This window comes from Vidua macroura, chromosome 1 (genome assembly GCF_024509145.1).
Source record: "Vidua macroura isolate BioBank_ID:100142 chromosome 1, ASM2450914v1, whole genome shotgun sequence".
In the NCBI taxonomy this organism is placed as follows: Eukaryota; Metazoa; Chordata; class Aves; order Passeriformes; family Viduidae; genus Vidua; species Vidua macroura.
This window is the reverse complement of record NC_071571.1, coordinates 131,419,742-131,442,175: the sequence shown is the minus strand read 5'-3', so window position 1 is coordinate 131,442,175 and position 22,434 is coordinate 131,419,742. Positions and strand designations below refer to the sequence as shown.

The 22,434-nt window shown below is 40.7% G+C and overlaps 3 protein-coding genes across 5 annotated transcripts in view; 2 read left to right on the top strand and 1 right to left on the bottom strand.

Annotated features, from left to right (window-relative positions):
- PTDSS1 (phosphatidylserine synthase 1) overlaps window positions 1-491 on the bottom strand; it is a 28,442-nt gene extending 27,951 nt beyond the window's left edge. For both annotated transcript variants that reach the window (XM_053992723.1, XM_053992731.1), the window contains exon 1: window positions 196-491. In XM_053992723.1, the coding sequence (XP_053848698.1) occupies window positions 196-374 (179 nt within the window). In that variant the 5' untranslated portion in view covers window positions 375-491. The remainder of the gene's footprint in view (window positions 1-195) is intronic.
- A 175-nt stretch (window positions 492-666) lies between these two features.
- Window positions 667-16,543, top strand: MTERF3 (mitochondrial transcription termination factor 3). The gene is made up of 8 exons (XM_053974279.1): window positions 667-743; window positions 1,191-1,544; window positions 3,885-4,037; window positions 5,011-5,200; window positions 8,183-8,330; window positions 9,541-9,612; window positions 12,337-12,498; window positions 14,785-16,543. The coding sequence occupies exons 2-8, from the start codon at window positions 1,214-1,216 to the stop codon at window positions 14,977-14,979; spliced, it is 1,251 nt and encodes a 416-aa protein (XP_053830254.1). The 5' UTR covers window positions 667-743; window positions 1,191-1,213; the 3' UTR covers window positions 14,980-16,543.
- Window positions 16,544-17,466: 923 nt separating this feature from the next.
- LOC128805524 (cytochrome b-c1 complex subunit 7) lies at window positions 17,467-21,984 on the top strand. Of its 2 annotated transcripts, none has more exons than XM_053974293.1 (4): window positions 17,467-17,489; window positions 18,633-18,704; window positions 20,390-20,556; window positions 21,747-21,984. In XM_053974293.1, exons 3-4 carry the CDS (start codon window positions 20,395-20,397, stop codon window positions 21,822-21,824), a joined length of 240 nt encoding a protein of 79 aa, XP_053830268.1. In that variant the 5' UTR covers window positions 17,467-17,489; window positions 18,633-18,704; window positions 20,390-20,394; the 3' UTR covers window positions 21,825-21,984. The 2 variants fall into 2 exon arrangements, with proteins under 2 accessions (XP_053830268.1, XP_053830262.1); XM_053974287.1 differs by lacking the exon at window positions 17,467-17,489 and adding an exon at window positions 17,609-17,994.
- The last annotated feature ends 450 nt before the right edge of the window (window positions 21,985-22,434 follow it).

Genomic DNA, 22,434 nt, shown 5'->3' with positions numbered 1-22,434 from the left:
CTGCCGAGCAGGGGGCGCGGGCGCCCGGCGGTGCAGCACCCGCCCGGGGAGCGCACCGCAGGCCCGGCCCGGCGGGTGCCGCGCTGCCCCTGCTCGCCCCGGAGCCGAGCACCGACCTTCCCCATTCCCTGCCCGGGAACCCCCTGCGCCCCGGGGCTGCCGGCACCCAGGGGCGGGGCTGCGGCGGCCGCGCACCTGGTGAAGGCGAAGGCCATGAGGCTGAGGATGGTGAAGCTGAGGAGGGTGATGGTGTGCGGGCGGTAGAAGAACTCCAGCGTGATGTCCTCCACCTGCTGCTCGTTGATCATGCGGAAGTGCAGGCGGTAGTTTACGTCGTCCTTGCTCAGGGTCCGGCTCCCCACGCACGACGCCATCTCGCCCCCTCTCGCCCCTCGTCTCAGCGCGGCTGTGGTTGCGCGGGGCGGCGCGGCCCGAACCAGCCCGGCCGCCCGCCCGCCCGCGCCGCGTCCCGCCGAGCACAGCCGAGCGGGGCAGCGCCGCGCCCGCCGCGCCGAGGGGCGGAGCTCGCCCTGCCGCGCCCACGGGGCCCGGGAGGGAGAGAGCAACGGAGCCCGGGAGGGGGGGGCGGGGCCACATCGCCCCTTTAGAACACGCGGAGAGAAGGACACTGCTGCCTGCTCCCCCCCCCCCCCGTTTCCTCCAGAGTGGTCTCGCCCGGGCCGGGCCGGAGAGCGGGGCGCACACGTGGGCCGGGCCGGGCCGTGCCGCGCCGTGCGACGCAGGTGAGGCGCGGGTGGGTCCCGCTGTTCCCGGGCCGGGCAGTACTGCCCCTTCTCCTGCAGGCTGCACTGCTCCTTCTCCCGCAGGCTGCACGCAGCGGCCGCCGGCGTGGGGAGCCCTGCGAGGGGAGGGCGGCGGGCGCGGCCCGACTCAGCCTCCCCGCCCTGTGGAGAGTGTGCGGTGGCGGCTTTACGCAGAGGGCCCCGTCCCCCTGGGAGGGTTTAGGTCCTGGCTGGGTTTCCCCCGTGCTCCCAAGGGAACGGCTGTCGTAGAGGGCGGCGGGCGGTGGCCTCAGACCCGGCTCCTCCGTTTGTCGCGCGTTTAAAGCCTTAAGGCAGCTAGGTGGTGCTTTGTAGAGGGGTTGCTGTAACGCCCGGCGATTCACGCTGCCGGCTCTGCGGCGAGGCAGGCAGCGCCTGTGTCACTCCGCAGCCTTTTTCTGCCTGTAGGATGCTCCGCTGTGCTGAGGTGGATGATGGCTGTGTGGGCTCGGCACGTCTCCCGCTGGGGTTGCCTGCTGAGCACGGCCCGTGCTGCTGAGCTTCCTCGGAGGCTGCGGAGTGGCGGCTGCCCCGCACGGGCCTGCCGTGAGTTTGCCCGTGTGGCCGTGCTGCCCGCTGGAAGGGAGGTTGTTCTGGGCAGACTGCCGGCATACAGGCAGGTGTCTGTAGGAAGCTGTTCCCCGCCCGACAGCGCCAAGGATGGATTCTTCTCTTCTCCCGAAAGTAACTTGCCTTCAGTACAACAGGGACAAGCACAAACAGAAATATTACCTGATCTGAATGCAAAAATACTGGACGAAGGTAAGAGGCTTTAAGGGATACCATTTCTCCCGAATCCTCAAATTATGTTTTCAGTATGCTGCAGTTTAACCTCAGCTGGGTTCTCCTTTGCCCTGTTTGCCTAAAATACGTATCTGGAGTTCCTGACTTCTGATTATCTGCATAGTTAGTTCAAATAGTTACAGTTGATGTAGCATGCAAAGAATATCTTTAAAGTGAGATGAAAGTATATTTGGGTAGAAATGTAGGTCTGGAGCTGCTGTGTAAAGGAATTTTCATAACCCTACCTGCATCTGCTGAGCGTTTGCCTTTCCCTCATAGATGTGGTAGTACAAACTAAAAGATTCTGGTTTGGGGTTTTTTGGGTGTTTGTTTCTGTGAGGGTTTTTGTTTGTTTGTGGGGTTTTTTTTGTTGTTTTTTTTTTGTTTTGTTTTTTTTTGTTTTGTTTTGGTTTTTTTTTTGTTGTTGGTTTGGTTGTGGGGTTTGTTTTTTTTTTTTTTTTGAGGGGGGGATGGTGTTTGGTTTTTTTGTTTTTGTTTTTATTTTGAGCAAGGCTGGGGGATTGCACGCCTGAAGCAGCTCACGCTCCACGGCCGTTTAAGGGATCAAGAAGGACCAACAGGAGGCAGTGGTGTGAAGCCTCCTTTAGCGCTGCTCTGCTGAGAAATGCTCGCCCAGCTGTCTGCTGAGGACAGGACACGAAAGGAGATAAATACAGCGGCGCCTTGGTGTTGTTACCCTGAGGAAATTTACTCACTTTTTTCCCCTACTTTTACATCTAAACAAGGATTATGATATTTCCGTCCTTTTAAATTACTTTGGGTGTGTTGAGGGAACTTGCTCTGAGTTACTAAGCAGCCTTGTATGTTCAGATTCTGCTTTGAGCCCAGCTAGCCTGGATTATACGGAGCTTATTATTTGGGGTGGCTCAGACCTGCAACAGAGATCTATGTGCTTAGTTGTGAAACAGTGCTGCACCAAAGTGATGGGTCAGCCAGCTGGTATGTGGCTGCACCTGCGATGCAGTTTATCCACATGCCAGATTTTTATCTGCCGGCAGACTGGCTGGAGAACGTGTGCATGTGTAGCATTTCGCCCAGTTGTCAGTCTATGTAATGGAATAAACATAATTGATAATTCTGGGGGGTTTTGGTAACTAGAAGTATGATTCCCAATAGGAAGTGTAAGGACCTTAAAGTGGCAATAAAAGACATGCATGCGTATGGAATGGACTTTAATGTGTATTGGTTTGGTCCTCAGCAAGTTGAATAAAACCACTTGATATTCCTAGAGAGTTCCTGTTCAATGTGTAAATGTTGCAGAAAACATCTGACTGTGCTTTTGTTTCTGACACTATGAGAAAAAGACAAGACCTTCAACAGCTATCAAGCTAGTCTGTGCAACTCTTCCTGGAGCATTAGGCACATCCTAATTACTTAGTAGTAGTAGAGTTACTACTAATCACTAGTAGTAGACTTCTGGTGTGCCTTTGTTTCTTGACTTGGAAGAGTATTACCCTGATCTCTCAGAAGCCATTATACAAAGGTATAGAGCACCAAAAATCCTCTTCCTGAAGAGTTTATAGTCAGGGCATCTGATCAGTAATCAAACTGATGATTGATGTGGATGCTAGCAGCTAGCCTGCAAACAGCAATCTTAATCTTGCTGCTGTGAGCTCCTATCAATGGAAAAATAGATCTGTTTAGAGAATTTGTTGTTTAAATACACTGTGTTCTGTGACTTGGAACACTTAAGGGGAAACAAGCATAATGGTGTTCCCTTTGAAACCTTAGTGAGTAGGAAGTTATTCCTTTTGCTATTAGAGATAGTGGCAGTCAGCTGCCTTTCTGTAATGGATAAGACATAATAGCTTGGCTGGAGTTGCTATGAAATACATTAAAAGCTAAAACAGCTGCATTTCAGGCATCATATTCAGGACAGTCACAAAATAGTGAGCTGGTCAGGTTATGAAAAATAATCTTTGCAGTAGCCTTTTATCTGGCTGTGATCAGGCAAGAATGCATTTGTGAAGACATGAAAGACAATCCTTTTCCAGGGAGTGATATGATCTGTTGTCTGCAGTGGTCTAGGCAGCGGACCGAAGGCTGGCTTGCTGGGTACTACTCTCAGATTTGGCCATATGAGTAAAAGTTGATGGGCAGTGATAAGGAGATGGAACAGAGGCAAAAACTGGGAGCAGAGTCTTATGTTTTTATGTTTTCAAATATTAGTTTGGATGTTTATCACACGGCACAGTGTTCCTGCATTTTGAAAGGATTTTAAGAGATCTGTATAGTGTTTGGTGGCAGCAGCTTTGTCTTTCACAAAATGCATTTGGGTCTTCTATATTTGTTTCTCAGACTGGGATGACATCCCACCTTCATCTGCTTTGGAAGTGATTTCTGAGGAAGAAGCTGCACAGATCATTGCAGAACCGCTTCTCCCCATTCAGTCTTCCACGCTCCGAGATTATGTTGATCACTCAGAAACCCTTGCGAAACTTGTCCACCTAGGTATGTGTGATTTTGTTTGTGTGCTCTGCCTGTGGCAGGAGCTTTGGAGATCCTGTAATTTCTGCTTTGCTCTTACTGGTTACCTTGTAGACTTGAAAATGGGAGCAGTGACCAATGGTAAAAAGCTGCAGAATGTTATCCAGGGTAAATGGATAAAAAGAGGGGACTGTGTCACTAGCAATGACGTACTACTGGAAAACAAAGCTGGCTGGTGTTAGTCCCTTAGTGCTGTGGATGTTAGAAGGAAGCATCCACAGCTTCACAAGGTGGGGATCACTGTTTAACTTAATTGGTCTTTCTTCTTTTGGGCTGGTTAAGGATGCTTTAATTTGCTGCAAAACAATGTGCAGCTCTCCATCCTTGGAAGGAAGGAAAGAGGATGGTTGCTATGCATAATCTTAGGAGTGAGGCACAGCACACTGGAGAGGCAAGAGGGAAGGGATTGATGAGAACCTTCCTTCTCATCAAAAAACGCTGACTACAGAGATACGAAAGTTCCAGCTTTCTCACTACCTTGTTTCTCAAACGTGCAAGGAAGACTAGAAAGAGGTTGGAGAAATTAATATTTGAGAATCTGTCCCCATGTAGTAAGAAATGGTCATGTGTGAGTCAGTATACAAAGTCACTTCACTGCAAAATTGTCATCTCCCCTTTTATAACAGATTTGGGAATTTCATGCACACATACTTGAAACAAGAGCAGGTCTCTAAATGTGGCCCATGCAGGATTCACTGCAAATGTCTTTCTTCAAAAAATAAACTCAGCAAAAGCTTCTAAAATGACTGCTTATTTTATCTGGAGTCTTTCCACAATATACAAGGTGGTGTAGCCTTGCTGTGTTGAGTAATTAAAGTATGCAAAATCAGTGCAAAACATTGAGTAGTCCTATAAATTCCAGCATGCCTTTGGGAAACATTTACAGAAAGCAAGGTCTGTGTTTAATTAAAACAACTTCTGATTTTGTTTGTTGTAGGAGTTGACTTATCCCAAGTGGAGAAACGTCAAAAGGCAGGTCAGCTCTTACTGACCTTGGACTTTGAAAAAGATGTAAAAAAAATACTTCTGTTTCTTAAGGATGTGGGTATAGAAGACAATCAACTGGGACCATTCCTGACCAAAAATCCATACATCCTTGGTGAAGATCTGGAAGCTTTAGAAACCAGGTAAGCCTTTCAAATAGTAGCAGGGTGTTAAGCCCTTTGGCTTGAAGATCTGGTTTCCTGGTTGGCTTAACCTTGTCTGAAGGAACCTGTGCTGCCTGCTGCCTCATTTCTCTACTCATCCCCTAGCTCCGTATTCTTGTGCCTCCCCATCTGTTGGCAATAACATGTGATGGTATCATAAGTCAACACCTTCATCTACCTGAAAACTGGCTAGTAACAAATTTTACTGCCCATCCCTGTCTCTCTGCCACAAAGGAAGCAGCTTGCCACCTTAGGCCACTTGCTTTACTCGTGTCATCTTTCTTTCCAAAATGGCATCCCTGAGGCTTTAAATAAATTTGTAGAACAACATTAAACTCTTCAGTCACAATTTGAAACCTCATGAATTCTGCAGTCAAAGAAGCAGACTAGATCTCTTCTGTGTTGACATCTAATAGCAGCAGGAGGTTTTGGTGACTTCTTTTCTGTTGTCCAGCTGAACCTGAACACAACACTACAGTGAATTAATTTGTGTGTGTGTGTTCGTTCACACTTGTATGGCCCTAAATTGTTCTTCAACCTTTAAAATGAACTTTAATTTATAATATTATTCCTAATTCAATATTTTTTTCAGAACAACTCGTCTGTATGTATGTGCATGTTTAATGAACTCAAAACTTCCCAGTACTCCAGAGAAAAAGTCTGTCGCCTTAGCTCTTGCATGTAGTAGCATTTCTATCTGAAACAGAAATCTGAAAGTACAGATATTTAGAAACAGGCACATGAGTAGACTCTTGTATAACATAGACCTAACTTCTTTCCCCTCTGTTCTTCTAATCTTTTGTTCAATAAGTGGCCTTTCAGAAACAATATCTAAAAAAATACCCTGTGTCATTTTCCAGCAGTAGTTTTGAGTCTAGAAATCAGACTGCTTATGCTCTTCTGAAGAGAGGTTTGGGGGTTTTCTGTGATAAATATCCTAACTCTTCCATGAAGTCAGATTTTATTTTCAGTGCCTGTGGCACTGGCTGGTTAGTGAAGTAGGGGCTAAACAAAGCAATCAGATTTCTTCTTAATTTTCTGCAGTATGATTCTTCTGTACGTTTGATACTGGTGAATGATTTCCTGCAAGCTTTAAAGTAAGTAAGTGTGCTATAAAGGCTGTGAAGTGAATGTGTCTCAAATAGCTGTCTTTTGAAAGCTGAGTATCACCTTTGCATAAACAGTTCGGTGCAGATGGACGTGGTATTGGTTACATCACTCTGGAATGTTTTATTGCTATGGATTCCATGTTGCCAGGAAACAAAACACAAATTTCAATAGGTTTGGCATTTGACTTCAGATAAACACTGTAAAAGTCAAAACATTCCATAATTCCTAACAATTCTGACAGTTGCAAATCAGTCTCTGTACTGCAGCTGCACCAGATGCTTTGTTTTATGCTGGTGTTAATGATGACTTAAAACTGTTAACATGCTACATAGAACTGCTGAGCCCTGTAGTGGAACGAGGGCTAACCTCAGTGCCAGCACTCACAGATGTATCTCAAACTTTGGCCAGGTTGAATAGTTGTGTTCCTTTAATATTCTAGTTTCTACAGTCAGGTTACTACAATCTTGCCATCCCTCTTTTAGGTTTCTTGCCTTTCCAGGAAGAAATGCTTCAAGTGTGACTCTTAATGAGTTGTTAACAGAAAAGTAGTGGAGTCAGGACAGCCAAAAGATTTTATTTTTAATCTGTTCATTTAGCTGTTTCTGAGATGCTTGGAAGCTGTGCCAGTTCCATTGTTATTGTCTGGAGCCTAGGGTCCTGCTACCTTCTGTGTTGAGGTGCCTGCTCAGTTAGGAATTGGTCCTCTAGAGCTTGTTTTTATATCTTCCATCTGGGAGTTTTTGGCTTCTAATAATTTAATTTCTGAGGATTTGTGGAAAGAGGGAAGTTGTAGTGACTGGGAGGTAATTTTATTTTCTTTCTCTCCACGAGACATGGTTTAGCAGAAAGCCTGTTTTTTGCTGAATATCTGTTTCTGCAGAATATTCTGCAACTCATTTAGTATCCTAATTACTACCAGATAAACCAATTCTTGTATGCTCTAAGTTGATCTGACTGCAAATACTTCTCATACTGCAATTACTCTCACCTATAACCAGAGGAAGTGTCTCCAAATTGTAGTTTAGTTGTTTAGTATATGGTAGTATGTGGGTTAGTTGTGCGTCTTTACTTTGTGTGCTGTATTTCCCCTCTTCAAGGCTTTTTTTCTGAGAGCTGTGGTAATCATCTACTGCAAGGGGTACTTGAAATAGCATTTCACTTTCACTGAAATCAACAGTTTGGAAAAAGCTTTGACTTGGAAAGAAAGCAAGCAAGCTCTGTTAAATATCAAAACTTTAGTCAACTCCTCTTGCTTTCTGACAACCAGATGTTTGTTACTCACTTGTTAGACCAGTGACTGAAAATAGGGACCTATTTGTGGCAAACGCAACTTCAGCTGATGCAGAAATGTCTTTTTCGACAGTATCTCTACACACAGCATCATTATATGATATTTCTTCTCCAATGCTATTGGCAAAACGGGAATGTATGAGGTGTAGTACTCCATTCTTTCAGCAGTAGAAATGGAATTCATTAAAATAGCAAAATGCTGTATATATCTTCTTGTCCCTACCCTATTAATTTGTTTGCAATCTAGGAGACAGACTGGTAGTTAACTCTAGGTTAACATAGGTATCTGCTTAAGTACAGCTGGAAGGAATTAAAATCTGTCTTCAGTATTGACATTCTGCTCTGAGGTTTATTTTACTTCTAATTAATTGGAAGGGAGGGTATTTTGCTTTTACGATAACTGCAGATTTCACTCTAATTATTTTTGGCAGGGTTGCATGTTAATGCTAGAACATCTGTCCATGTATAAGATACCACTGAGGAATTTAAGTGATCACTGAATAAATGGAGGCAATATAATTTTCATCACTGGATTTTATTTTGTTTTTGTTCTCTTTCTAGAGTGGCTTACCTAAAATCAAAAAAATTTGGTAAGTCAGAAATTGCTCAGATGGTCTCAAGAGCTCCATATTTGCTGTTGTTTTCAGTGGAAAGACTGGATAACAGACTGGGTTTCTTCAAAAATGAACTTGGTCTCAGTGTAAAAAAGGTAAAGACTTTAGATATTTTGTTAGTGACAGTTGTAAGGTCTTGCAATATGAATACTCCAAGTGTTTGGAGGTTATCAGCAAACCTTGTGTTGTCATCAGTAATGCCACTAGAGGGTTACAGGAGGGTAACATGGTTTTAGCTGTCTATGGAAGTGATACGGACACCTAAGATTCAGAGGACCTGAAGTGCAGTTTCTGAAGATGATCTGCTACAGATTATTATCAAATAAGCATGTGTATGTCCAGTTCTATTCTTTCAGGAGGGTCTGAGGACTGAATTAATTACTGGACCAGCAAGCAACTCCTTAAACTTGTGGAAAACTATTTGGTGCTCTTCATCTCTTTAAGATACTGCAACATACTGAAATAATTTTAAAAATAGTCTAATCTGTGAATATCTTATCAAGATAAATGCTAAATCATATGCTCAGCTCACCAAGAGTGACCTCTGTGTTTGCTCATGGGTGCATACCACATTATGTGCTTAGTGGGGTATTCAGCACCATGCTTTGGGATCTTTAGGGCAGGTAGTAACTAGACTTGCCTGGAGTAAGTGGGCAGTGTTAGTTGTGTCCAGCAGTAGGTGCGGATTGCAATGAATGCCAAATTCCAAGTGGAATCTGGGATTCTTCTATTATCTGAACAGTCATAGCTGCTACAGTGCCCTGTTGCTGGCCTTTCCATATTTGAGGTGAGACATCTCCTCGGAAAAAGGTTTAGTCACCACCTTGTACTCAGGATGGATTAGAAGTAATCAGACGCTTCAGGGAATGTGGAGTAATTTCTTGTGCTGTTACACTGTTGTCTAATCAGATTCAGAAGTGAGCTCCACTCCCAATGAAAAATCCTTTTATAGCCTCCATTGGGTAGTGTGTTGTTAACTTTTTCTAAAAACATGGGAAGAAACAACTTCAGGGCTGAGAGAAATTGGGCACTTGAGCATACTTTCTCCTTTTGATGTGTGCTTTTGCTCCCTCTTCCTGTCTGCTTTACAGTTTTATTATTTTTTTTGTTTTCCAAAAGAACATATTTGAGCAATGTTTTGCATCTTAACATACTGCTGTTTCATGCAAATTTATCTTTGGTCTAGAGATAAAATGAAATACAAAATTAAATGTAAAAAATAGTTTATATAGGGTCTTTCTTTCACAGATAAGTAAAGAAGCCTTCAGTAAAACTCTTTAATTTATGTGGTTTTTCTGATTATAGACAAAGGATCTCGTAATTCGTCTTCCAAGGCTACTGACTGGCAAAATAGAGCCTGTAAAAGAAAATCTTCAGGTGAGTTTATTAATAGATACTAAAAGTGTATTAAGTATAGTTTAAGAGTTGTCAGAAGATAAAATTCCTATAGGGGATTGTGCACAAAAAGAATTTAATGATATCATTTTAGTGGTGATATAAAATAACTGTTAAACAATGTATTTTCCTCTATAGTGTGCAAGCTTATTCAATGCATGGAGTGTTACCTTGTTCTGTCTTCTACTCTGATGGCCTTCCTGCCAAAAGTTGCTATATGATGACATACATTTTTACCCATTTTTTAATGAATAGAAAAGTCAGTCTTTCCCCTCTGCCCCTTAATTATTATGTTTTTTTGCTAACTTGGATTGTCTGTGAGTATTTAGGAGCAAAAAATGTGCAGTTGATTATTTTTCTCCTGGCAGGTAACTAGCCTGCCAAAATGTGCATTTGACACCTATTGTCTGATAGCAGATGGTCATTATTAACACATATTGGGTAAATAACTTCAAACCCATGGGGATTCCTTTCCCTTTTGAAAATGTAACTGTATTGCTTTAATTACTGTGCTGTAAAGCCATCGAGGCCAAACAGCATGATGTAGTGTAACAATTTGTGAAATTCCACTATCCTATAACAAATAACTATAAATCAAAATGTATAATTTTCAGACAGACTCACTGTTCTGAAACTATTAAACACTAGAAATCTTGCAATCTGAAATGTGTGTGTGGTAAGGGAGGAGACTGGAAAGTAGCAGACTGTTCTAATTAATAGTGCTTTCTTTTTAACACACATTGTTTCCACAGGCTAGGGAGCCATTATTATAATGAATGTGTTTTTAAGATCTTTAGTTCTATGTGACTATCTTGTTTATCTACCAAGAAATACAACATAGCACCTCTATTTTTAAAATGTGTGAGAGAGGGAAAGGAAGGAAGGATTATTAGGTCCTCACTGTTGGAATCTTCTAATTCTTAAAAGCTCAAGCTTTTCAGGAGGTTGGATTCAGAGTCTGTGTTCAGACCTGTATGTCCTAAACTGGTGGTGGGAGGACAGTACTTGGAAAGTGAAATCACGTACCAGCAGTTCAGAAGTGATCAGGTTGTATCCCTCATTCTGAACGGACTGTTATTTAGGAACAAGTACAGTAGCTGATCTTGGTTGTTGTAAGATAACCAATCATGTACTACATGTGCTGAAGTCCATCCTCTGAGGGTTTAATCAAGCACAACTAGAGATTCATTCACAGGGTAAAACCTGTCAAAACTTTCATTACCACTGCCTGTTGTGGGAATAATACATACTTCTTTGAGTGTTGCTGAGGCTTATACAGTAAGGATGTTAGCATGTGTGGCCTAGAGAGTTATTGAATATTAAACACGTTTGCTGTCAGACTGAGTGCAGTCCAAGCAACCTACACTTGAGCTCACTGATCATGTCGAGGGAGCTGTTCCATGTCACAGAGCAGAAGATAAAAGCTCAAGATTTTTGCCACAATTACCTCTACAGTGGGCCCAGCTTTATATCTGCAGTGATTTAACATGGAGTCTTAATGCCAGTTGTGTATCCTGATGCAGGAAAGTTAGGCCTGCCAACTCAGGTCCATGGAAGATACCACTCATGTGCTAACACTTATTTTCATACTTGAATGCTGTCTTAGTTGATTGGTATTTTGGGTGGTGCACAAGTATTTATAAAGCAGAAAACCTAAAATGAGGAGTTGAAAGACCTGATTATAGTTGCCTCTAGAAACAGTTCCCTATAATGATTTGGAAGTCCTAAGGTAAGTTCAAAACCCACATTCTAAGCCCTTCTCTTCATATTTGACAAGCAGTTCTGGAAAAGAGCTGCAGTCTTGGCACATCAAATTGGGCAAACAAAACCACCACCTTCTTGCCAATTGAAGTACCTTAGTTTGACACGAAAGTCTGGTTATGTTAACTGGCAAGCACACCCACTTCATGACTGAAAACAAGCTGCTTGTAAGTGTCACTGGAGGATAGAAGAAATGACTGAGTTAACAGACACTCTTGTATGCTGAATTCTTTCTCAACAACTCAATGAATTGCTTGTCATTCTGCACTTTGGGAGGAGTGCTCATGACTTTATTGAAAAAATGTGTTTTGTTTTCCTTTTGGGAAATCATAATTGAAGTCAAGGCAGTCTCTGAAAAAGACATCTTACTTTAGACTTTATTGAACTGTAGAATAAATCGAATACACTACACATTCTACACATCTCTTTTAGGTTCAGCAGTCTTAAGTTGAAGACTACAGAAATTATACTCTCTATTATAAAAATGTAGCTTGGATCCATTAGCAAAAGTAGGCACTAGCTGTTTGATTGCTGTGTTTTACAGAGCTCAACAGCTCCACAGGAAGAAAGTCTCTTGACGGCTTGGTATTGAAAATGATAAAGGATTCTTAGTGGAGAATTTTTATGCTTTTAACTGCCATACATATGGTGATGTGGGTTTTTTGTTCATATCTCAGACAAACTGGAAAATACATAACATTCATCGATGTTATCTTTATTTTGGGGATATTCTATAAACAAATTACACTTTAATCTAGAAGAATAAATAATTTGCATTGTCTGACTTGAGAAGAACTGAAGTGGCAGATATTTTTGTGGTTTGCATTCTTGTTGCTGTGTGAAAAAGGATAAAAGAATGTTGCATTAGTTTATTTCAGTGTCACATTAAAATAAGCTAAGTTTTCTGTAGCTAACTTGCAAAGATAAAATTGTGCTCTTTTTCAGGTTTGTCAAATTGAACTTGGTTTTCAACGTAATGAAATTCAACAGATAGTGTGTAAAACTCCCAAGATTTTAACTGCAAGTAAAAAGAGACTCAAACAGACATTTGACTACTTACACAACATAATGGGCATTCCCCACCACATGCTTACTCGCTTTCCTCAGGTGAGCTCTTAATCTGGGAATAAATTGTAGGTGCTCTTGTCACAGCCACTTCACTAATGTGCCGAAGGTGGAGCTTATATACAGAACATAAGTGTATTCTTAGCTAGCCTGTGGCTTTTACTGTAATTGGGATAACTTTTATTAGCAATCCAGAAACTATTGAAGATTTCCATATGGAACTGCTGCTTATTTTCCCTTAGCACATGTGACATCACTGCCCACAGTCTTGTGATATTTAAGGTTTTCAACAGAGGTAGTCATGCTCGTCTCTTCTGTGTTCATGCAAGAGAGATTACTGCCTCCTTAGGGATTTGCTTGTCTTGAAATCTTACCTAAGATACACAAGAGAAGACAGATTATGCAGAAGATTTGTTCATTAGATAACATTATATATATAAATATGAGCATTTCTTTCAGGTTTGTCTACTTAAAAAATAAGCTTTAGAAATTTTAGGATCTGAAAATACAGTGTAAAGGTAAGAGAAGTTATGTCCATTAGACAGTCAGATTATCATTGGTCTTCTTATTGCTGCAGTAATTGCTAAAATACCATGGGATTGAACATAGATTAATTTCTTGATTACTGTTTTGGGGTTTTTTTCCTACCTCCTCATTACTGCTGTTTCCTCACAAATTAAAAGCTGAAAGTGTTAGTCACTTCATTCAATGCCTACATGCATTTGCACTATCTTCTTACAAGGTAAAAATGAAAGCAGAAATTACAGCTTCTGAATTGCAGTAAAATTTTCTTTCTAAAGCAAGTCTAGTAGAGAATCTAAGTGGCTAGAAAGCCAAAATTGCACGGGGAAATAAAACTACTCAGGATTTTTATTATCTTGCTTTTAATCTGTCTTTACTTAACAAGGATGCTTGCTCTTAATGCTCATCTGTGTCACTTTGTCCTCCTTTATCTGTAAGTGACTGCAAGTTTGCTCACTTCTTCTCAGTTGTCTTATTGTTGGCTTTATGGTGGTTGACCTCACTATTTTTCTTCTCTTTGTTTGGTAGGGTAAGTGGAGAATTTCCTCTGTTCCTTGTTCTTGGCACAGTCTTTCCTTCTCTTTCCTGTTCTTCCCTTTCACCCTCAAACTGTGAATTCCAGGATACTGGTAGTGCACATCGGTCTATATATGGTTGGGCCTTTAACTTGTGCCTTCACAAATGCATATTTATCTCCATCTGTACTCACTTTTATCCTGATTGACAGTAATGTTGAAAATAGGAAGTATACAGGTTTTTTTTTTTGTTAAATTCTCTCTGATGTTACAGTTGCTCTTGTAACCATTCTGTCAGCTATCTCCATAAGTGGTAGTTAAGTGTTTTTATTTTCTCCTGTATTTTGACTGCCTCTTAAAATTCAAGGAAGGCAGAGGAGGAACAGTAGTTTTGTTTTTCCCTCCTTGTTCAAATTAGTTTGCATCCTCATGAAGCTCTGCTTCTTTCAATGGAGTCTCTTTTTTAGTAAAATCTCTGCTTCCTGTAGCATTCATATTTTCATCATTATCTCCTCTATCAGCATCTCTTTCTATTCAGTTTTACTTCTCAGGAATGAACTTACATCTTTGCTTTTACAACTTAACTGTGCATCTCATCTTCCCCACTTCCCTCTCTTTTTAAATGTTCTGCTGATTTCTTTTGTGTTTCCCCTACCATTGTTCTCATCTTTGACTGTCTAGACTTTTTGTTTTGTTTTGTTTTTGTTTTTTTGTTTTGTTTTGTTTTTGTGGCAGGTATCTTCAAAGGTAGGCATTGATATACAGTAGAAGACAAATGGTTGATTTGAACCACCACTGTGCCTTTTGGCCATGTTATGATGACAGGAGTCACATCCACTCACCTTTGCCCTTGCCACTGCGCCAGTTTGTTGTTTGCATTATGCCATGTGGTTACCTCTTCATTTCTTCCTTGTAACAGTGTCATTTGAGTCTGTCTGATGCTACAGGGAAGGTGCTCCCTGTTACTGAATATCTCCACTTTCTTGGCTGTGATTACACCAAAGTAATATTGTTCTTGTATCGAAACAATTCTCAAGCACATTAGGGTTTTTGTATCACTCCCAGTTTTTTGTTGTGTATGTCAGCATATTGTATTGAAGTATTTTAGAGTTTACATAATTTATATGTAAATGTAACCTACCTGGTGTTTGACATAAATTAAATGAAAATAAGCATATTATTTGTTTGCTTCCTAGATCTTCAGTTTGTCTAAAAAAAGGCTCTTATTTTCGATGCCTCAGGGTCTGAAATTTAAACAAGCTAAAGAATTCTTCCCTTTTTTCTTTCTTAGGTTTTCAACTCAAAGCTATTACGAATCAGAGAGAGGCATATGTTTCTTGCATTCTTGGGAAGAGCCCAGTATGACCCAGCACAACCCAGCTACATCTCCCTGGATCAGCTGGTATCCTTGCCTGATGAGGTGTTTTGTACAGAGATTGCCAAAGCATCTATGCAGGACTTTGAAAATTTCTTAAAAACACTTTGATTAGTAACACATGTAAAAAATTATAGAATTAAGTTTCAAAATAAACATACTTTGTAAAACTACTTCCCTTTAAGGTCTCCTAACTTTTTAATTACTGGTTTAAGAAGTCATTTTTTATGAAGTGTGTAGGATTTAAAGGCTTACATTAATACTTACAGTAACTTAAAAATGTATTTCAGAAGGATTGAGCCAATATGTTGATTGCTAATGCAAGCCTTTTAATTAATCACTAACTTAATTGAAAGTGGATGATGCAGCACATTAACAAAAAGGTAAATTCAAATTCTTAATTTTTTCTTTTGATAATGGCAAAATTTTGGGAGATTGGAAAACTGGCTAGTGACTTATTCCCTGTCTTCCCTTCTGTTATGTTCTCCTTTCACCCTCTTCTCCAAAAATAAGAATAGCAAGGTAGTGTGGTGGTGAAGTAGTGTTGTGTTTACCTACTTGAGCTAATAATAATGTTATTATTTTCTTTGTATGGTAGAAAGAATCACACCATTAATATGTGAAGCACCTCATACAGAAAGGCATTCTTTCAATAGGTTACAAAGGTGTTTCCTTGTGAAGCTGGCTGCTGAAATTTGTATCCTAAAAGCTGGTTAGAAATGTCAAAAAAAAAAAAAAAACAGCAAATGGAATTTATGGAAATTATAAAAAGAAAATAAAGCTCTTATTGTCCCTGAAATCTAGAAGAACTTTATTTTAGTTACTTTTCTCTTCCCTGTGTTCAGTTTTTTTCCCTTCCATACTAATGAAATTTGTGTGGCTTTAATACACATATAACCATATGAAAAGAGGCTGTAATATATATGAAGGTGATAGAGCTGGTCAGTTGTAAAAGCTGAAGTAAATGCAGCTGACATTGGGCATCATGGAAGTATTGAAAATACTTTAAACAAAGCACGTTAATATGGAATTATCAAATGCTTCACATTGTATTTGGGAAAAACGAAAAAGCTACCTAAATGTTGTTTAGAAGCTTCCATTCCTTCATTAAAAACAGTTCATAAAGTCTGAAATCCAGCTGTTTTAATTTGGATTTAAGCTTATGTAATGAAAAAGCCTCAATGTTTTAAAACCTCATTGTTGAAGCTAAAAATAGCAATTTTTATGCACACAGCAGAATAAAATCCAAAAGGCTGAATTCTACTAATAGGTGGGAAATAAAGTAAGATTAAAGAGATTTAAAGAATGAGAATAGTAGTGATCTCTGGATTATGACTTTGGATAAATTCTTATTCATCCAAATTAAGAATTTGAAAAACAAGTGCTTGAAACACATTGAAAAACCACATTCATTGTCTGTAATATATATCTGAGATGATCTCTTTTGTCTTTTTTCTCACGTTTCCTGTTCCATTGGCCTGGAAAGATTGCTTGAAATAGTCTGTTAAATAGACTGTTCTTGGTGGAGATGCATAACAAATTTCACCGTGGCTGAAATGTGCTGATTAAGCACTTTTCCCCATTTCCTCCTGTTAAATAATAGTCTCCAAAGTCCAATATGCTTACTTGGATTTTTGACTGTATTAAATGCTAATAAGAAACTGTAATCTTCAAACCGTCTTGTAAAAAATAATGTTTACAGTGAAAATGTTAATAGAAAGTGTGTGGGTTCCTAATGTCGGAGTTAACTTTGCAGATTTGCTCCGCTAGCCTTATTACTATGTATTACCATGTGGCAAACCATTGTAACAGGTATTACATTACAGAGCGTGTATATTTTGAATGTCTCAAACTTTGAGCGTTAAATTCCTTTAATATTTTTAAATGTAGGAATGATTGCTGCCAGAGCTAAACCAATTTATTTGAAATGTTGAATGCACAAGCTTCTACCGAAGTAGCTTCCCCGAATCACGATGGAGAATGGACGCAAAACATTTAAATGGAATGCTAAAATGGAAGGGGGGAGGGTATCGAAGAACTTTTTGAGGATCATGACAAAAACTTTGTGGCTTTACGATTAAAAAAAAACAAAACCCCACAAACTTTTCTGACTGAAATTGCCCACTGCGTTGCCTACTACGTATTTCTGGGCTCCCCCCCGCCCCACGTCCGTATTTTGTTTCTTTCAAATGGCAGTGGTCCCTTCCTCAAGGAAGGGCTGGGCACATGCAGCGCTCTGTGCCTCAGAAGGCAGCGCCGCTTACCTGCCGGCTGCGATACCTGAGCGGAGATAGGTCTCTGCTTCTTGGCGCGACCCGTTGTTGCTTTGCTTATCGTGCTTTGCAAAGCTAGTTTTAATTTTTTGTTGTTTTCGCCCGTCACTTGGATCTGCCCTCCCGCCAGAGCGCAGGCGCCGGAGCCGGGCCGGCATTGGCGGGCGCGCCCCGCCCCGCGCCTTACCCAGGAGGCCGCGCGCCGCGCCGAGGTCAAGATGGCGGCGAGGGCCCCTGGTGAGGCGGCGGGGGCGCTGAGGGGGCAGCAGGGGCGCTGGGGGCGGGCCTGGCCCTGGCACCCACCCGCCTGCGGCGCTGGGCTCGCCCCGGCCCGCGCTGGGCAGCGAGGTGGGCCGTGACGGGGAGCGGGGGAGCCGGTGTGCACCGTGTGCCCTTGACGGGGACAGCGAGTGCCGGTTCCACAGTCGCCGGGCGAGTCTCCTCGCCGGCCCTCCCGTGGCAGCGGAGGGAGCCTGGCTCCGATAGCTGAACTTTCTGGGCGTAGAGAGTGCTCGGGTGCACTAGAGGAAGCCTTGGGCTGCTCATGAGAGGCCTCGGGGATCGCTGTCCTGCGCGGATATCGACTCTGCGCGCAGTTGGTCTAAGGTTATTCCTTGTCTGGCCCCAAAGGACGAAGGCGTAGCTAAGTAACCTGCTGAGGGAGTGCTCTAATTACCTCCTTTGGGGTGTTTTGGGGGTGACGTGGTAAGACAGATGGCTTAAAAGTCACGTAAAACAGCTCGCCCGCACTGCATTGCCCGTGTTGTGCCGTTCGTGGCCCTCTAGATCCCTTGTTGAGGTATTTGATATGTGTAAAGGCACCTCTGCCGTCCCAAACGACATTTAAAGGAAGGTGAACGTGCTGTATGTGGTGTGGAGGTCTGTCTTTTTGTCTGATTTTTTAATTTTTTTTTTGTTTGTTTGGTTTTGGGGTTTTTTTGTTGGTGTTTTTTTTTTGTTTTTTGTTTTTTGTTTTTTTTTTTTTTTTGAGGTTTTAGTGTGGATTTTGTGGCTGATTTTGGCAGCTCCTTGAAAAAGGAATAGCATTCAAGTATCTGGAGAGGAGAGCAGAAGGTTAAGAGTATAATAATATGCTGGGCTTGAAGTCACATAGCGAAAGCCAGGGAACTTAGAAAAATTGTTGGAAAAGTCTGAAGGTTTTGCTTTATGTAGACACTGTGGGTTTGACTTATGTAAGTGTTACAGAGTCTTGTTGCTGTCTTTCATGAGTAATTGGTAACATTTTTCCAAGTTTTAAAGCAGCCCAATATTCAGGTTTAGTGCAATGGGTTAAACTCCTGTATGTAATGAGCAGTCCTTCTACCTGTTCAGTGTCAGTTATGGGATACTGAGAAGTAGAGGCCAAGTCATGTATGGTCAAATGTTGCATTACTGCATGTCTTGGAGGCCAGCAAATATTTGTGTGCTGCCACAATAATGTGTAAATGTTAAATTTTACTTTGCTGTGCAACTGATGATCATCATGTTCAGTTGCAGGAGGTGGTCGCCTGTTAGACACGATTCGCAAGTGGTATTACAATGCAGCTGGGTTCAACAAATATGGTAAGTGTTTCATTGAGTTTTAAAAACTGCAAATGTAACAGTTCTCAAACTGGTTATGGTTCATAGCTGGCATATGTACATGTTGGCATAAATCCTTTTGATCAAAACTAGCTACTACTCCTGTGGCAAAAAAAAGTTGGCAATAGGTTCAGTTATTTCTGTTATTTCCATTATTTCTGTGTTTGCTCATGTTCCAGCGAATTAACTTATAACGGCTAAGGCCAAGGTGGGGAAGTTGAACTCAATTATTTACATTTCCCAGCTGAGTCACTTTCACTGGCCAGTGTCTTCTAACCCAAATACTGCCCTTTTAGCTGGAGAGGTTCCCACTGATAGTAGCCAGCCTATCTGCAGTACTTATGCAAAAGTATCCAAAGTGCAAAGAAGATTATAGTTATTCTGCCCTTTGTGTCACCATAACTTCAGCTGGCATCACTCTGGCCTGCACAGCGGTGGAATAGGTGTCAGTACAGGGCTTCATTAAGGAGAAGAGGGTCCCTTAATGGTATTGTCTTCAGTTTATTCAGAGGTGTTACCAAGTTTGTTTCAACCATTTAGATGGCAGAACAGTTCTTGTATGACAAGAATCTGAATATTCAGATGCTGCAATTTATTGCTCACCACAATACAAGCAAATTTTTTAAAGGAAGTTAACATACCTTCCCTGGGGAAGTTAGGAAAAAATTACAAGAAAACTGTATACAAGTACCTTAGATCCTTCCTCCAAAGATGCAGTGCTTAATTCCTCTTTGATAATGCCTGTCTGCTGAAATTCTTACTTCTGTTGCTTCTCTGGAAATGCAAGTATAAAATTAGAGAAGCACCAAATTTAATATAGTGATTAAACTAGCAGCAGTGCTCCCTGTTCCTTTGAAATAAATTACAAAACTGAATTTAAGAATACGTGTCTCAAAAGAAATTTTTGTTTTGTTGAAACACTACTGCCAAATCAGTCACATGAGATGAAAACCTTTAACCACAAGTCAGTAGGTATGTTGTAGTAATCATCTTGGAATGCCACAGAAGTAATATTTTGTCCTGTTTTGTTAATACTGAACCTTACAGAAAGATTGATTGAGTCTCAAGAATGCTTTGTTCCACAGAAGGCCTGGGAGTGTTTTTAGTTTTGAGAAGACTGTGTGTTTCTCCCTGATTTAACTTCTAATTTGGAACTCGCGTACCAACATAGAGCTTTAGGTCTCCATAGCTTCATATAGTCAGCAGAGGTCTGGTCATTATGAACAGGGCAGTTTAGAGAAAAATTCTTCAGTACTGAGGGAGTTTCATCTGTGGCTGACTGACTCTAATGGATTCAGAGTTCTCAAAAACCCTTTACCTGGACAGTCATCTTAAACAGAGATATAAAATTAGATGCACCCCTTAGATCCAGAGAAGTTTTTGTTCTGTATATGTATATTCTGCATTAAACACATTGAATTAAGTACCCATTTTCCTTATTCCTCTTTAAGAAAAGGAGTGAATAAAGTAAATAGAGTCTGTGAAAGTCAGTGTTTAGGATTGCATAGTCTCTCTAAGCAACTAGTGGCTCTCCTGGATTGGTTTGGCTTTTCTTCATAATTTTGTGCTGGAGGTGTTTTGCCCATGGTACATGGGCAAGTGTCAATCCTAAATCTTACTGAAGAACATACATTATTCAGTGGTACTGTAAATTCTTCTTGGTACAGGGTTAATGCGAGATGATACATTGCATGAAGATGATGATGTAAAAGAAGCATTGAAGAGACTTCCAGAACATCTGTACAATGAAAGAGTATTTCGCATAAAACGAGCACTGGACTTAAGCTTGAAACATCAGATCCTTCCCAAAGACCAGTGGGTGAAGTATGAAGAGGTATGTGCACGGAGTGTTTCCAAGGTGCAGGTCTTAAATGGCACTGCTAGGACTGGTGGTTGGGATTTTCATTCTCTGGGGAGACATGTTTACATGTTCTTTATAGTCAATGAGTCAGTATCTCACGGAGTACCTCTGGAAAACACTTTTGATTGCAGTTTAAAAATCTGTTTTTCTGTACGAATTACTAAATTTTTCTCAAGATGACAGACACTTAAGCTGCAGCTCAGAATCACAGCACATTGTTTGTGTTCATACAAAATATTTCTTCTAAGCTGTCAGATAAAGAAATACAATGTAAATAGCTTTGGAATTCTTAAAGAAGGTCTCCTGCTTTTCTGATTAATTTCTTAATCTTGCAGAAAATCTTGGCCAAAGCTTTTATTCATGAAAGTGCCAAGGAAGAATAATATGAAGGGAAATCATGCATTAAAATAAGTGTCACCTTGTACTTCAGAACAACAAACTGCACTTTATCAGATGTCACTAAATTTTATTTTTTGGTAATGAATTGGTTGACATACTTTGCATTACTGTCCACCTCAGCTTTCTCCAGATTACCTGGCAGAGAGGAATTTTATCATTAAACTTTTGATTATAGGAGAGTATAAAGGTATTTTTGCATCTCTGAATAAGCAGAGGCTGTTTCTTTTGGTCTCATAGGTCATACTTAGGTAACTGCTGCATTGAATAATTGGTCACATATTTCCTCAAGCAACAGTTTGGTTTGTAAGTGTTAAACATGGTTAGGGTGTTCTATCAAATACAAGTTTACAGAGCTGTTTAGAAGTTAAACTCAAAAAGAGATTATCTGGAGTATTATTGTTGGACTTTGAGCTAATTAAAGTGGATCTTGTGTATTTGTGTATCTGCCAAAAAGAACACTGTTTCTAAAGGCATAGCTGGAAGCATCACTTTGCCTGCTAATGTTGATGAGGCATTAGGAATTAGTAGTTGCTGCAGTAGAGAACTTGTCATCACAGACTTGGCAGATACAAAGTTTACCTTTTCGGGGTAAGTAAGGCTGGATTTTTTGTTTTGTTTTGTTTTTTTTTTTCCCTTGATAGGTTAGTGTTTAGTCAAACCTGGGAAGGAATGAGAAAGAAATAGTCTGTAGGAATGACTTGAGATGTTTCTGGACCTTGCTGTAAGTTTAAATATATTTCTTCTATATATCTCTTCTTTTTCAGGATCACCATTATCTCGAACCATACCTAAAGGAAGTAATCCGTGAAAGACAAGAAAGGGAAGCATGGAACAAGAAGTAACTATTGAACTACTTCATGCAAATATCCAGCTATTTCTGATATTTTAAACATTTGGTTGTAGAAGTCCATAGGGAGGCAATTGTGGGGCTGAGGAATACTGTTTCAGCTTGTTCATTGAGTCTGATCATCCAACTAAAATAAACACGTCAAACTATGAAAATCTTGGAAGAGTTCTTTCTAAATGTTAACAAGCTAATATTTGGATCTTTCCTGTGAGCATATACATTACACATTAGCTTAGTGGTATGCAGTCTCATTCCAGCTTTTGATTCTTGCTTTTTTTCATCATACAGCTGTTTTCTGCAGTAGTAGAATTAGGTAAGAAATGTTCAAGGCTGTTGGTGCTAGTTGCTCTCTAAGTTAAAGAGGATTTCGTATTTAAAGATGCGGGTATATTCATTCATCACTTGTCACTGTAGACAGCAATATTGAACCAGCGTTTGATGTTAAAATGGTATTGTGGGACAGCAGAATGTAATATTCTGTGTACTCAAGCGGATACATATTGTAAAAATGAAAATTATAGATGATTCCTTAATCATAAAATAGGACATGTTTCACTAACTTTTTATACCATATACATTTTTAAGCCTTAAAAACTATTTTCATG

Excerpts from the sequence above, each read along its gene's own strand:
- LOC128805524 (XM_053974293.1), top strand. The coding sequence starts at position 20,395 with ATGCGAGATGATACATTGCATGAAGATGATGATGTAAAAGAAGCATTG. Across the intron at positions 20,557-21,746 it reads AGTGGGTGAAGTATGAAGAG|GATCACCATTATCTCGAACC; the intron begins GTATGTGCACGG and ends CTTCTTTTTCAG.
- MTERF3 (XM_053974279.1), top strand. The coding sequence starts at position 1,214 with ATGATGGCTGTGTGGGCTCGGCACGTCTCCCGCTGGGGTTGCCTGCTG. Across the intron at positions 1,545-3,884 it reads TGCAAAAATACTGGACGAAG|ACTGGGATGACATCCCACCT; the intron begins GTAAGAGGCTTT and ends TTTGTTTCTCAG. Across the intron at positions 8,331-9,540 it reads TTGGTCTCAGTGTAAAAAAG|ACAAAGGATCTCGTAATTCG; the intron begins GTAAAGACTTTA and ends TTCTGATTATAG.